The 14,706-nt window shown below is 38.7% G+C and overlaps 1 protein-coding gene across 1 annotated transcript in view; it reads left to right on the forward strand.

The window, feature by feature from the left end:
* SLC35F1 (solute carrier family 35 member F1) overlaps positions 1-14,706 on the forward strand; it is a 401,279-nt gene that overhangs the window by 319,395 nt on the left and 67,178 nt on the right. The window contains exon 3 of the mRNA XM_030809615.1: positions 2,220-2,347. Coding sequence (XP_030665475.1) covers positions 2,220-2,347 — 128 coding nt within the window. The remainder of the gene's footprint in view (positions 1-2,219; positions 2,348-14,706) is intronic.

The raw sequence follows: 14,706 nt of genomic DNA on the forward strand, positions 1-14,706 counted from the left end.
AATATGCAGTCAGGTTGAGAATCATTGATTGACAAGACAAATTCTGACGAATGCGTTGATTGTCAAACATGTAAGGTAAGTCAGAGAGGCAGAAGAGCTGTTCAAAGACTGCCAAAATGATCTGGTGGTGAAGAACTGACCTTGGGGATCACATCTGCCAGCCTTCTCATGTGCAAAACCATGAAAAGAGTGACTCATATTCTAGCACTCTTGACATATTCAGACAGTATTTCACAGGTTTTTTTGTTTTCAATTCATTAATTCATTCACTCTAAAACACTTAGCTAACCCTTGCTATATGTCAGTATGCTAGAGGCTATGGATAAGTATATGAGTAAGACATTAACTCTACCTTTGGATAAAAGCATCCAGTCTAGTGAAGAGTCAGTAATCACAATCCTATGAAAGGATTAATCAGAGATGGATGTGCATTGCCCAGTTGGGGAAAGGGCTTAGCCAAAAGACCAGAGAAGGGCTACATTTTGAAAAATGAATAGGAGTTTACAAGATGGGGAGTGCAGTTCCCTGAGACAGAAAGACTTTGTGCATGCTTGAAGGCTTGAAGGCTATGAGAAGTGTGGCTTGGAAAAGTAGGCTGGCAAACTGATTTGACCACCAAAGGTCAAGAGACCCTTCTCTCCTATTGTCAACTGGCCACAACTCATGCTTTGACAGTCTGTATGTAACTGAAAGCTTTGTGCTTACAAGTCTTCATAGGGTTGGAAAGACCACCTCATATAATGGTCATTGGAATATAGCTAAGAGCAGAAATAAGTAGCTCTGATTATGAGAGTGGTCCAAATACAGCTGAGGATCCAGTGTTCTGCTGAGGCTTTGAGGACCAACTGAAGTACATCTCTAGTACTAAAGATGTGTGTCACTGTTTAGGCAGCCTCTAAGATGGCCTCCAAGGATCTCTGCCTCCTGGTATTCACTCCCTTATGAAATTCTCTCCCCTTGAATGTGGGCTGGACTTATTGACCCTTTACTAAAGAATAGAGTAGGGTAGAAGTGTCACTTTTGAGATTAGGTTATAAACACCTTATCTTCTATCTTTGGTGTTCTCTGTCTCTCTCTCTCTCTCTCTCTCTCTGTCTCTCATTGTGCATCCTGGGATAAACCAAATGCCATGTTTGGAGGCAGTACTGTGCAAAGGTCCTTGGGGTAAGGGACCAACGCCCACCTGCAGCCATGTGAGTGAGCTTGGAAGCAGGTCCCTCCCCAGTCATTCCTTCAGATGACACTGCATTCCCGGTTGACAACTGGCTGCAACTTACTAGGAGAACTTGAGCTGGAGACACTCAATTAAGCTCTAACCTGGTTCTTGACCCACAAAAACTGCAAGATAATCAGTATTTCTTGTTTTAAACAGCTCTGTCTCTGGATATCTTGTTACACAGCCATAAATATGGTATATAGTCACCATTCACTAAGTTTCTGTACATCTACATCCTCTATGAAGACCCCACAGGTTGGCTACAGAGAATTATTATTGTTCCTGATCATGACTGCCCTGCCTTGAGAAATAAAGTTTATCTCAGGCCTGAAATATATGTAAAAATAAGAATGAAGAACTAAGAGATTCAAAGTCTGTTCTGATGCTACCAGTTTAAAATGCAAGATGGTGAAGGTTATAGTTGTTGGCAGTATGTCAAATGGCACTCTTTTTCATCTGAGTGTGATGCCCCAACTTCCTCTCTCTTCCCATCACCCACAAACCACCAGAGTGCATGCAACATTCAAAGTTGATCGGGAGCTCAGGATAGCATCTCAGAGTCTTACTACAGATCTGCTGCCAACCACAAGCCTTTTTCTATTTGGTTCTTTTCATTTTTATCTATTTTATCACAATCCTGAAATTTAGGATGATTTGGAATGTGTGTGTTTATGCAGCTTTCTGGTACACCTTTCCTTTTATTTTCATGTGATGTAATTATGTTATCCTTCATTTATTCACACACAAAAGATGTTTTACTTGGTAAGCTTATAACCTGCCCAGTATTACTCTGGCATAGAAAGTAACTTGAAAAGCCAAAATCTGCAATAAAGATAATTTGCTAAATAAAAACGTGGGTATCTGATACGTTGATTTATTTGTTTAAATATTTGGTAAACTTTAGGTTAAAAATATATAATGTTGCAACATATTAGAATTCTTCTAAATATACAATTATTCTGTTTCAGGAAACTAACCCATTTCTTCTTAACTTGTAACACAGGAGAAGAAAACCTCCTGGCAATTTTACGACGAAGATGGTGGAAGTACATGATTTTGGGACTCATAGACCTGGAAGCAAATTATCTGGTGGTCAAGGCTTACCAATACACAACTCTGACCAGTATCCAGGTACCAATGGCTCTTCTTCCCTTCTCAACTTCCTCTATCCAGATGTAGTTTACTTTCAGTTTAGTCCTTGAGAATCTCTATACTACAAGTTACTATCTGTATACTATTCTATAGTATACAGACTGCAGTATACAGATTCTGTATACTATAAGTCTATGAGTTTTGCAACAAGAGGGAAACTGGTTATATAAAAATTAACTTGAACTTTATTTATATGTCTTAATAATTTTTTAAATTTAAGTGTAATTGGACATCTTTTTTCTCTTTGTTTCGAATATATTGCAATTACTATTGACAATGTAAAAAAAATTTGTGGCTTTGAATGCTGTCAACTAATCTTATGATAGCAGGAGAATTATTAATAAATATAAAACAAATCAATTTTAATCACAACTTATAACTTTTTAGAATGTTAATAGACTTTGATTAAATAATCAAACTGCTTAATAATCTTTTCTTTTAGCTTTTTTAATGTGTAGAATTTGCAACCTGAAGGGACAGGATTTTTCCTAAAGGGACAAGGATTCAATTCTTAAAATGTGTTACGCATGAAGATAGCTACTGTGTTCCTCTCCCCCTTCTTCCCTCTCCTTCTCTTTCTCACATGAACACACACACACACACACACAATTGCAAGTTTACCTTCGCTTTTCACAATTTTTGACAGACATATATATTCCTCATTACACTGTAAATGATAAACTTAACTATTTTTGTTTCATCTTCATTTCTTTTTATATGGTAATATTATTAAATCCATACCATTGCAAAGCTCTAGGATAAAACACAAAACAAAACATTGTTCTCATACTAGATTTAGTTTAGGTTTGATACTTCCTGCCATCTTGTGTATTTGCTTACGAACAATAATGACAAAAATGGAGAAACAAATAAGCAGCAAAGCACTTGAAAAAATTAGATGAAATACAGTGGGTGGGAAACTATCTACACCTGACTTAGTTTTCCTACTGTCTGATTTTCATATGAACTTCAAAGATAGCTTGAAATGAAAGTAATTAATGGTAGCATTTTTCCAGGACCACCTCCATATGCACTTTGTGTTCCAAGAGCTTTTGTGGGATCAGATTCCTAGTAAGGTGCATATTGAAGAAACTAGATAACTGATGAGGAAGACCTGAGCCTGCCCGATCACTTTAATCCTTAGCATCCTGTGACTTTTAGACTGATGTTGGAAGAGACACAAGGCAATAGCCAGATGCCCCATGAGACTCCAGAAGGAGTGCATTCTGCCTCTTGGCACTTGCATTTTTAAAAATTTCCTTGTATGAAATCCTTTCTCTCCCTTTTAGAACTTTCTTTTCTCCAATTTTTAGAGCCCTGCTCTCCCTAAAGTTGGCCTTCTTGTTTCTTTTTCATCCTTTCCAAGATGAAAAAGAGACACAAAATGCCCCCATGCACAATATATAACATTTCTTTTTGTTAAAAAATATATTGGGGGATACTCATACTCTCTATTCTCTATACATTGTCAGTGCTGTTAGGAAATTTTTAAGGACCTTGAAAGCAAGGACTATGACTTTTTTAAAGTTAATTTATAAATCTACCTGGTACAGCATCATGCATAAATTAGCATTTAGACATAAACACACCAATTATAAATATGATTAAGCCATCACCTAGGACTCCCCCAGTTACATTTTCTTTATTTTGCGTAAGACCTCATGAATTCTAAGAAAACACACACACACACACACACACACACACACACACAAAACGGTTGCAAATTCCAGAGGGAGAATAATTCAGTGCATAACTTTTTTTTTTCCTTTGTCTCACTTTGTTACCCAGGCTGGAGTACAGTGGCAGAAACGTGCCTCACTGCTGCCTCAACTTCCTGGGCTCAAGCGATCCTCTGGCCTCAGCCCCCACAAGTAGCTGGGACTACAGGCACACGCCACCACACCTGGCTAATTTTTGTAGTTTTTCTAGAGATGGGATTTCCCCATGTTGCCCAGGCTGGTCTCGAACTCCTGGGCTCAAGAGATCCACCCACCTCAGCCTCCTAAAGTGCTGGGATTACAGGCATGAGCCACGCACCCAGCCCATATGTCTTCTTTAACAGTGATAGTTATAATGTCCTTCATATTCACCTCTCCATACAATAAAGCTTTAAAATGGAAAAACCTTTTAGATACGTCGTAGTTGCACCAATAATTTGGTATGCTGTGTACAAATGAAATGAGTTTCATAAAATTGGTGAATTTACCACAAATTTAATTTTTAAATCTTATTGTATATTTCTATGATAAATACTAATACACTGAAAAAAATTATGGAAATAAAAATTATTGGCAGTGTTCTCTTTATGTATATCAACATTCATTATTCAGTGCAATCTGAAGTTGTCACTAGAAAAAAACATTGTTTCTTTCTTTCCACCTCCCCTCTTCCTTTCTCATCTTAGAAATGGTATAAGAATATTTCCCACTACAGATGTCCCATAAACACTTATGTTTCTCTCTCTTAAACACACACACGATTTGCTACATTTTTAAAGTTAATACCCTGCTCAAGGTGTTTCTATTACTTGGAATATCCTTTTCATCTCCATCCCCTACCTAATGAAGTCCTATTTATTTCAAGGTCCTCTGTACCTTAGGATGCTTTCAAATTATGAATAACGGAAAGCCCAGCAGAAACTGTCTTTTGATAAGCCGGGCACACAGTTGTGCACCTCTGTAGTCCCAGCTGCCCAGCTGCTGGGGAGGTTGGGGCCAGAGGATTGCTTGAGGCCAGGAATTCAAGGCAGTCCTGGGCAATATAGCAAGATCCCATCTCTAAAATAATAATAATAATAATGGGAATTTATTGATTCTCATAACTGGAACATCTAGAAAAAGGATGATCTTCAGGATAGTTTGCCAAATGTCTTAATAGTGTCATCAGGGGCTCATTTTTGTTTTTTGTTTTTCCCATCTTTCCCCTCTACTGTCCCTTCTGCTAGATTTCTGTTAAAGCAGGCTCCTCTCATGGTCATGAGATGGTTTTTAGCGCAAATTGGGAGTACATGTCCTTCTTCCTTCATGTCCAATGAGAGACAGAAAAGATGCTTGCCCACAACCATTGAATAAAAGTCTAGCACTGTATTCTGATTAGGCCACACTAATGGCCAAGGGGAATGTTGTGAGTTAATTGGCTTAGACCTGAAGTATCTGAATCAATAGAAGAGGAGATCTCTCTCACTGATTTATCTGAACATTTCTCAATAGAAGTACTGCTGGCATTTTGAGTGAACAGTACCCACTGATAGAGTCAGGGTGGGATCAACGCCATCCAATCACATATCTGTCACCCATTAAGGGAGAGGTGAGACAGATGGATGCAGGAGGAAAAACCACAATGTCTCTACACCCAGTGTAGCTCCCACCTCCCATCAGCAAACCCCACAATGAGAACAAGCCTCTCTCTCTCTCTCTCGTCTCCCGAGGTGCTTTGCTTTTTAGCTCTATTTGCAGTCTTTTACCTGAGAAGGATGTTTGCATATTCCCATCTACTCCACCAAACTGTGAGCTCTTTCATAGCAAGGATAATCTCTTGTTCACCTTTGAATCTCTAGTACCTAGAGGAAACCCCAGCACATACTAGATACTAAATATGTGTTTAAAGAAGTTAATTGTATACATTGATTTCCAGTCTTTTGGTGCACAGGAGCTCCCAGTGGTCCTTTATCTATATTTAGAGGCCCCCAGAATGTTCATAGAGGTAGGGTGGGGAAAGGGAGGGAGGAATGTTGGCTTCACACCAAAACTGGACCCATTAGCCCAGAGTCAAAATTTATTAATGGACCTAAGGGGGAAATGAGGAGTGACTTTCCTGCTTGGAACCATAGTTGGCTTTTTTTTTCTGTTAAGCATTGAAAAAATTACAACAAATTGTTTCTTAAGTTCAGTGAGTTTTTTTTTTAAGTTTTTTCAAGTATGTTTTGCCTGTGAACAGTGACAATTTATTCTTAATAGCTGGTCCCCTGATCCTCAGGTATTTAGTTCAAACCTATGTTCTACACTTGCCACTATATCCATCCTGCCATCTTTCTCAAGTTAGCCATTTGACACCGTATTTAATGCTGCATTCTATGAAAAAGTTTATTTTAATTCTGTAGTAAGAAAAATAATTTCAGTGAAATATCAATTAGTCTTCACCGTAATTTACTGAGCAAGGAACGGGGAAGTAAAAAGGCAAGTTGAATCTAACAGTTCTAGAACCATTTTTCCACCTATAACAAATAAATCTATTAAATAATAAGTGATCAGAACAGAAGGCATTTCCTCTGTGAGTCATGTTTATAGCACTGTTTAGTAATTTAGTTCTGTTTACTCACTACAGACTGATGGAACTGACAAGTACCTACTATAATTTTCCCTTGTTTCTATAAGTATTAATTGAACAGATAATATGTGTTTTACTCATATTAATCAATAAAGAAGACACGTTTATTTAGCATCTGAGAAATGCAATAGTTACTGCAGGTGATATAAAGGGAAATGAATCAGCCTTGCCCTACTGGAGCTTATGAACTTCTAAAGGGGATAAGAGGCACAGCTTAATGATAGTAACACCAAGTGTGGCAAGAGAGCAGACACCTAAGTGCTATGATTTTCAAAGGAGGCAGAGATGATAGTTGAAGAAAAGTCAAGAAAGTGTCCATTCATATGGGTCTATGAGGTTGGATAAAAAGTGGAGAGGATAAAATGTGGGTATAACTTTGCATATGAAACAAACCTCATAACAGAAGCCTGGGGTCCCAAAACTCAAGGAATATGATTGGAGAACAATTATTTTCATCTGATTAATACAGTCACTTCAAAAGTAATTACTGATACTTCGTGTTCAAGACACTGTATTAGGTGGTGAATGTACATGTAAGCAAAAATAAATGCTGTACATATTCTCACAGAACTTCCAGTCAAGTGGGAAAGGCAGCTTTTAATCAAATAACCAAACGAATGAAGACATAATCAAGAATAAACATTCTGAAGGAAATCAACACAGTTCTCTGGGAACGTTTGTCAAAGCAATCTAACCCAAACTGGAAGGTTGGGAAAGACTTTCCTGAAGAACTGATGGTGGAACTGAGTAGATTAGTTGGAAGAGAAAGAGATCCAGGCTAAGCAGACAGCGTGTTCAAGGCCCTATGTTGGGATGAACCACGGCAAGGATGAGGTTCCGAGCAGGGTCGTGTGTCTGGGCAAGGACACCAAAGAGAAGAGTGGCACAAGATGGCGAGACAAAGAGGCAGGGATCAGCCCCCACAGGTCTGGGTGGGCATTTCAAGTGTTTGCATCTTTAGGCTAGTACCACCAGAAGCCACTGCAAAATTTTTAATCTGCAAGGTAATGTGACAGATTTGAGTTTCAAAGACCATTGAGGCTGGTATGTGAACAGATTGAAGCAATAGGTACTCTAAAGGGAATAGAGGAAGTGAGAGCCAAGAGTTAAGCTGGGCCATGTTGTAGAAGGTCTTCAATGCCAGGATGACTTAATGTTGTAGGTAAAAGAAAACCTGAATTTTTCTTAGGAAACAAATGATAGGATGTGACCCAAGCACATTGGTTTTAACAAGAGAGATTTCATTAATAATTGGCAGAGCACCAAATGCTCTTGTTTTCAGATTCTCTCAAAAACAGAGATGTAAACAAAAAGGCATAAAGAGTCACTCCTTGCTCTATCCTCTTGCCCTTTCAGTTTCTGCACCACACTTACGGTTAAATGTCACAAACAATTGATACATGAAGCTTGAGAGGAAAATGTATATATATTGCTGCAATTTCCTGTGAATCTATAATCACTGTAAAAATATTGTTGCAATTTTCTGTGAATCTATAATCATTGTAAAAATAAAAGATCCTTTGAACCCTTCACATAGCTTTCCCCAATGGTGACATTTTCTATTACTTTAGAATAATGACAGATCCAGGATATTGACTGAGGACCTTATTCAGTTTTCATACATTTTTACCTTCGTGTGTGTGTGTGTGTGTGTGTGTGTAGTTCTATGCACTTTGGTCTCATGTATAGATTCATGTGACCACCACTACAATCGGGTACAGAATTGTCCCATCACCACAAAGGAAATCCCTTGGAGCTACCCCTGTGAAGCCCATCACCCTCATCTCTGTCACTGGCAACCACTAATCTGTTCTTCATCTATACAGTTCTGTCAGCTAGAGAATGCTATATAAAAATTGAATTTTATAGTATTTGACATTTTGAGATTGGCTTTTTTCACTAAGCATAATGTCCTTAAGTCCCTCTAAATTGTTTCATGTATCAATAGTTTGTCCTTTTTTATTGTTGAGTAGTATCCCACGGTATGAATAAACCAGAATTTGTTTAACCATTTACCTGTTGAAAGCCATTTGTGTTGTGTCCACCTTTAGGCTTTTATAAATAAAGCTGCTGTGAACATTCATGTGCAGGTTTTTGTGTCAATAAAGTATTCATTTCTCTGGGATAAATGCGCAAAAGTGCAATAGCTGGGTCATATGGCAAGTGCATATTTACTTTTAGAAGCTGTCAAGCTAATTTCCATAGCAGCTGTACCATTCTACATTCCTACCAGCAATGTATGAGACATCTATTGGTTCTCCATCCTCACCAGCATTTGGTGTTACCATTAATTTTTATTTTTGGCAACCTAAAAGCCATGTAGTAATATTTCATTGTAGTTTTAATTTATATTTACAGAATGGCTAGTAATGTTGAATATCTTTTGGGAAAAATATTTTTAACTTTTGCTTTATAATCTGAAGCTAAGAAAGTTAACACTGGCAAAAATGATAACATTTATGCAGGAAAAAATGATGAAAGAAGTGAAGTGAAGAAACCTAGCGGTCTTCCTTATTAGAAAGTAAAAAGAGAGATGGTAGCATTATCATGTTGGATTTGTAAGGATTTTATTCTAAAGATGCATTTGTAGGCTTGTGTATCTTGACTTGCGGAGAATGAATAGATTGTGCTGTGACTTTGAGAGAGATTAGCAATGACATTTGGACACATTTTCAAAGCTATGCTATTTTTATAACTGTGCTATATGAACCATTACAGTAGAAATACTAGCTGTATGACTTCTTATCCAAAGATTATTCATCTTTTTTCAGGCATACAGACTAAAATGCAAAGAGATTAAACTAATGTTTCTGTGAAATAAGAAGAAAGTGTATCTCTTCAAACATGATAGTTTGGTAATTAAAATTCATTCACGTTGGGAACAATTTCCCATACCCTTGCTAACCATGCTGAGGGGTCTGAGCCTCTGACACCATATCTCCTCCTTCACACAGTGCATATTTCACAGCTCTTCAGATTCTTTAAGCAGTTTCCATCAGGAGTGAAGGACAAGGAGGTAATCCTTCCAACACTGATTATTTTCTTTTCTGCACCACTCCTCTGACGTGGGCATGTTAGTAGAGATTAATACAAAACAAATGCCAGCCTCCCTAATGTGCAGTGTGATATCCAACCTTGAGACTAATTCCACAGGGTATATAAAACATATGCATGCAACAGTTAGTCTCATCACTTTATGTAACTCTCAGGCCTTTCTGGGCTCACTCTTTCAGAATTTCCGTAGGCTAAGTTGTATTAAATACAGAAAAAGGCCAAGTTGTTTGTACTTTTTCATATGTCTAGAGTCTCAGGTTTAAGCCGTATGAGTAGATTTGGCATACATATTACTTTATTGATTAAGAAATGCCCTAGACGAGGCACAGTGGCTCATGCCTGCAATCCCAGCACTTTGGGAGGCTCAGGCGGGAGGATTGCTTGAGCCCAGGAGTTTGGGGAAAGCCTGGACAACATAGCAGGACCCCAATTCTACAAAAAGAAATGCCTTAGCTGAATGCTAGGGATACAACCCCTGATCAGACCTGAGCCCTGCTATGAGGCACCCGACAGCTACATTCACACTTAGAATACAATACAGTAGGTGTGATGATAAAAGTCTGCAACCAGCTCCATGGAGATACAGAAGAAACAGCTCCCACCCTCAGGTTTCATGTAAGCGTGGTCCCATAGTCAAGAAGTATGACAGATGAGAGAAAGTCACTAAGCAGACTTCTAAAATTTGTAGCCAACTTAAATGTTGACCTCTGTGGATGAGCCAGAGAGAAAGCTTGCCTATTTACATTAGAAACGGGTCCCAGGAGCTAGGGTTTATGACTAAAGCTCAGCTCTTAAGGCTATATTTTCTTCTCTATCCTTGCTGTTTTTACCTGTCCCTGATGCAGGACTGTGGAAGTTTAATGACTATTCAAACGATATTCTTAAAGTACATTAAAAGGCAAAGCTTTTAAAACCAAAGTGCTTGCCCCCAAAGGGAACATGATATTCCAAATCTCTTTCAGAGTTCTTAGATCCAGACTTCCTATTGCCATGATTGTGAAAATAACTTAAATATGTAGCACTTCAAATCTAACTATTTGGTTGGGTACTGCACAGTTTTCTGTCAGGCTTTTGTCCTGATATGGGTCATAAACACCTGCATATCATCAGAGGAACACAGTAGAGCTATTGTCAATCTCTCTTTAGTTCCATTACTATGCCCATTTCTACACCATCTTTAAATGCATTCTCCACGACTGCCTACCACAGAAGGTGATGCAGGACAGGTGAGCCCCAAAGTGGGGCTTAGCCCACAGAGTTCTTGGCTTTGCCCAGGAAAGAATTCAAGGGCAAGCCAGAGGTAGAAGAAAATGGCTTTATTGAAGCAGCAATGTTACAGCTCTGGCAGTGTTACAGCTGTCTGACTGCTCCTGTAGAGTGGGGCTACCCCATAGGCAGAGATCAGAAGCTTAGGGCAATTTTGCAGTCATATTGTTACTCATTTTAAATTACACGCAGATTAAGGGGTGATTTATGCAGAAATTTCTAGGGAAGGGCTAGTAACTTTGGCAAAGCCATTGGAAAGCAAGGAACGTATCTCTCTCCCATTCCTTCAACTACATTCTGTAACAGCCATGTTTGCAAGATTGGAAAACACGTATTTGATCCTGTCTGAACTCTTTATTCATTTCTTCATCTTCAGTTTTCTTATAGTAACTGTCACTTTCTACTCTATATGATAATTGTTTGTTTATATATTTTCTCTTTCAAGTTTGTAAAAATCTTTGAAAGTGGGACCTGTGTACTTGGAACTTAATAAGCCCTGAATCAATTCCTAATGTTTGAATAAATGCAGAAACAATTCATCTTTGTTTCCTTCACAGTATCGTGTATGTGATAGATGTTAAAAATGTATCAAACTTTTGAAATTAAGTCAATGAATGAAAGGATGAATTTCTAAAGGCCAGCTATTGAGCAAGGCAACACAAGTGACCTCTAGTAGTTTTATCACCAGTAAGTGCATTTATTCCCAAAGGACACAGGTATGGAACACTAAACACCTTTTCAGTATTCTGCTACGTTCTGGAAATGTAAAGATAACTAAAAAAAGATCCCCTCTCTGAAGAAGCTTTAAGTATTATAGACATAGAATGGATTCAGGTTCATTCATGCTACACTTGGATGTCCAAAGAAACTGTACTATTTTTATATTCTATAATCAATCTAGTCTTTCCAGTGAACCTTCTTCCAAACACCCTCCACCTGGCTAAGTAGCAGTAGGTGGAGGGAAAAGACTGACTAAATGTAAAACTTGCCGATCCCTTCCCGTTTAAAAACTCTCTTTGGATAATTCGGTTGCTTTTGGACAAATGCTCAGCCTCTCAGACATCACAACCCCCACACTCATTTCTGAGATGGTCTGCGGATTTCTAGGAGGTTTATGTGACCTTGTGGCCTGATGTTGGTCCTGTGCCTAATGTCCCTAGGGGCAGCTGGCTAGTAGTTGGATGTGCACCTGCTGTGCTGGACCGGAGCTGCTGTCTGGTGTTCTGCTGGCTTCTGCTGCTCTCTCCACCCAGCAGTTGTCTCTCTCTTCTTGTGGACTGCTCCCACATATGCTTGATTCTCACTGATAAAGTGAACCTCCCGATGTGAATGCATTTGGCTTCCAACCTTTGTGATTCCTGCATCATAGACTGTTCCGTGCCTCCCAGCCTGCACACCTTCTCAGGCAGGCTACACAGATGTCTAAACATCTTCCAGCAACACAGGAGCTGAGGATAATTCCAGGACCTTTAGTGCTCTGCTAAGCACACATCACTCCAGTTGTTCTCTGATGTGGCTTCCTCAGCTTGGCGTGGGGCTTGTGCCCCCCCCCCAAAAAAAAACCTGATGCTTTTTTTTGGTTTGCCTTCAAACTATCTAGCATTCTTTCTATACTCTGGGACTTCAGAGAGGGCACATCTTGGGCACATATGACTTAACACTTGTTTCTCCCTTGTCAGTTTCCTTTCCTCTTTGCACAACCAGTGGATAGGAGGGAGGGACAAGCTCTCCCTCCCTCTTTCTCTCTAGTATGGACTTCCTTGTCTCCCATCCTCATCTCCCATCCTCCTTCCAGGGATATCAGGCCCGGTTCAGCCTCGAGGGAGAAGAGGCAACCTTTCACATTCTGGAAGAAACTCTGATATGGTTGGCAGTATGGATTCTTGATATGTTGGAAGGAGAATTTCAGAATTTAGAATCCCTTATTTCTCCAGGACCCTGATTTCCAAGATGCTTCCTTGCTAAAGAAGTCAAGAAAGTCAGCTTTGGGTTTTAAAGCTGATTACTGACCTCTCTGTTCTATAAAGGACTGGCCCTCTTTTTCTTCATGGCTCAGTTTTACAGGTAGATGGCTGTATGGAGCATGAATTAACAGGAGAAATTAAATTTCCAAACTTTTATGCCTATTTTGCTGGAAGATAGATCAGTAAATGAATTACAATGCAGTGTGAAATGTAGTAAAATGGAGCTACACACGAAATGCCATGGAACTACAAAGGAGGAGTGACTGGCTCTACCCCATGACAGGACTCCAGAGGTGACACCTGAACAGGATCTGTAAACCTAGGTTTTACTGACAACATGAATCTGACAATAAAGCAAGCCACTTGGTTCTCTGGTCATTTTCAGCTCCAATGGTGCACATAGACAGGTTATAAATCAGTGAGGTGCCCTTACGTGTTTGTTTTCTCTCTCTGAGCATCAATTTTCTCACCTATAAGTGAGAATAAAAATCCTTTCCCCTGATGTGATCATGGTATGCAAATGTAACATTGTATTTGATGGTCCACTAAGGCAAAAATGATGCAACCAACAAAAAAAGTTCTATTATTCTTATCCTGCCACCAGCTCCTAATGCAGTCTCTAACTCCCTCCCTGGTGAAATTCCTCAGTCCTTCCTACTAAGTGACTTTTAACAGAACCCCCACTGGTCTCCTCATGCTCTCAAGCTTGCCTGAGATCCGTATGATAGTCAGATGGCCAAGCTGGGACACCCATTATCTTAGCAATGTCTCCAGCACATAGTAGATGCTCAATAAATGACAGCTCCTGTTACTCCCATATTTTCCACTTCATCTGTTCTTTCTATCAATCCAATTTAAGGAAAATACATAAAGAAGATACGTTTTGCCTAACCATCCCATCATCTTATACACTCTTACTCTTGGACAACAAATTTAAGAGGAATGGTGAATTTCAGTTGCATGCAAAGCGATCTAAGTGAAAGAATTTGCTGGAGACAAGGAGAAGGTTAGGAAACCCACATTCCAATTAGCTTTGCCACAGACCTATTATGGTGTTATCTCAGTTAAGACCACTGCCAGTCAATAGAGGTGAAATCTCATAAAGATTAATGATGCTGCTGCTAGATATGAACAAAATTATTCCAGCCCACTCTGTTTTAGAGTGAAAGTATCAGGGGAAATTGTACAAACAAGTGTGGTAATATCCTACTTGGAACTGTGTTTTCCCAGTACCAGGGACTAAGCTTTGTCTGCAATGAATGTGTTCCCAAAATAATATTTTCAAATATATTTTTGCAAATTATTTATATTTTTAATATACTGGGAAATACACTAGGTAATTTCTTATAAATCAAAAAATCATTTTGTGCTATGAATAATAATTCACATTTTTCTTTAGGTATTCTTTCTATATACTAAATCTGTGAAGAGTAAAATACTTCTGTAGTCCAGTATTACACCACACACAAAGTTTCCTACTTAAATTCTTAGAACTAATGGACAAATTGCTTGGCATATTTGGTGGATAAGGTTGGATAGGCAAATATATCATTCTTCAAAGTGCTATCTTTTAATAGTATGTACTTATTCTAATGTGGCTACCATTTAGAATTTATCTTTTGAAATCTCCTTCAGAACCAGTTTTAAGTCATTTAAGTTTCTTTATAATTTATCCTTCATTTGAATCCAGAAAGTATTATCTAGCATAATCCAGCATTTTGGTTCTTT

The sequence above is a fragment of the Nomascus leucogenys genome, chromosome 3 (genome assembly GCF_006542625.1).
Source record: "Nomascus leucogenys isolate Asia chromosome 3, Asia_NLE_v1, whole genome shotgun sequence".
NCBI classification, from domain to species: domain Eukaryota; kingdom Metazoa; phylum Chordata; class Mammalia; order Primates; family Hylobatidae; genus Nomascus; species Nomascus leucogenys.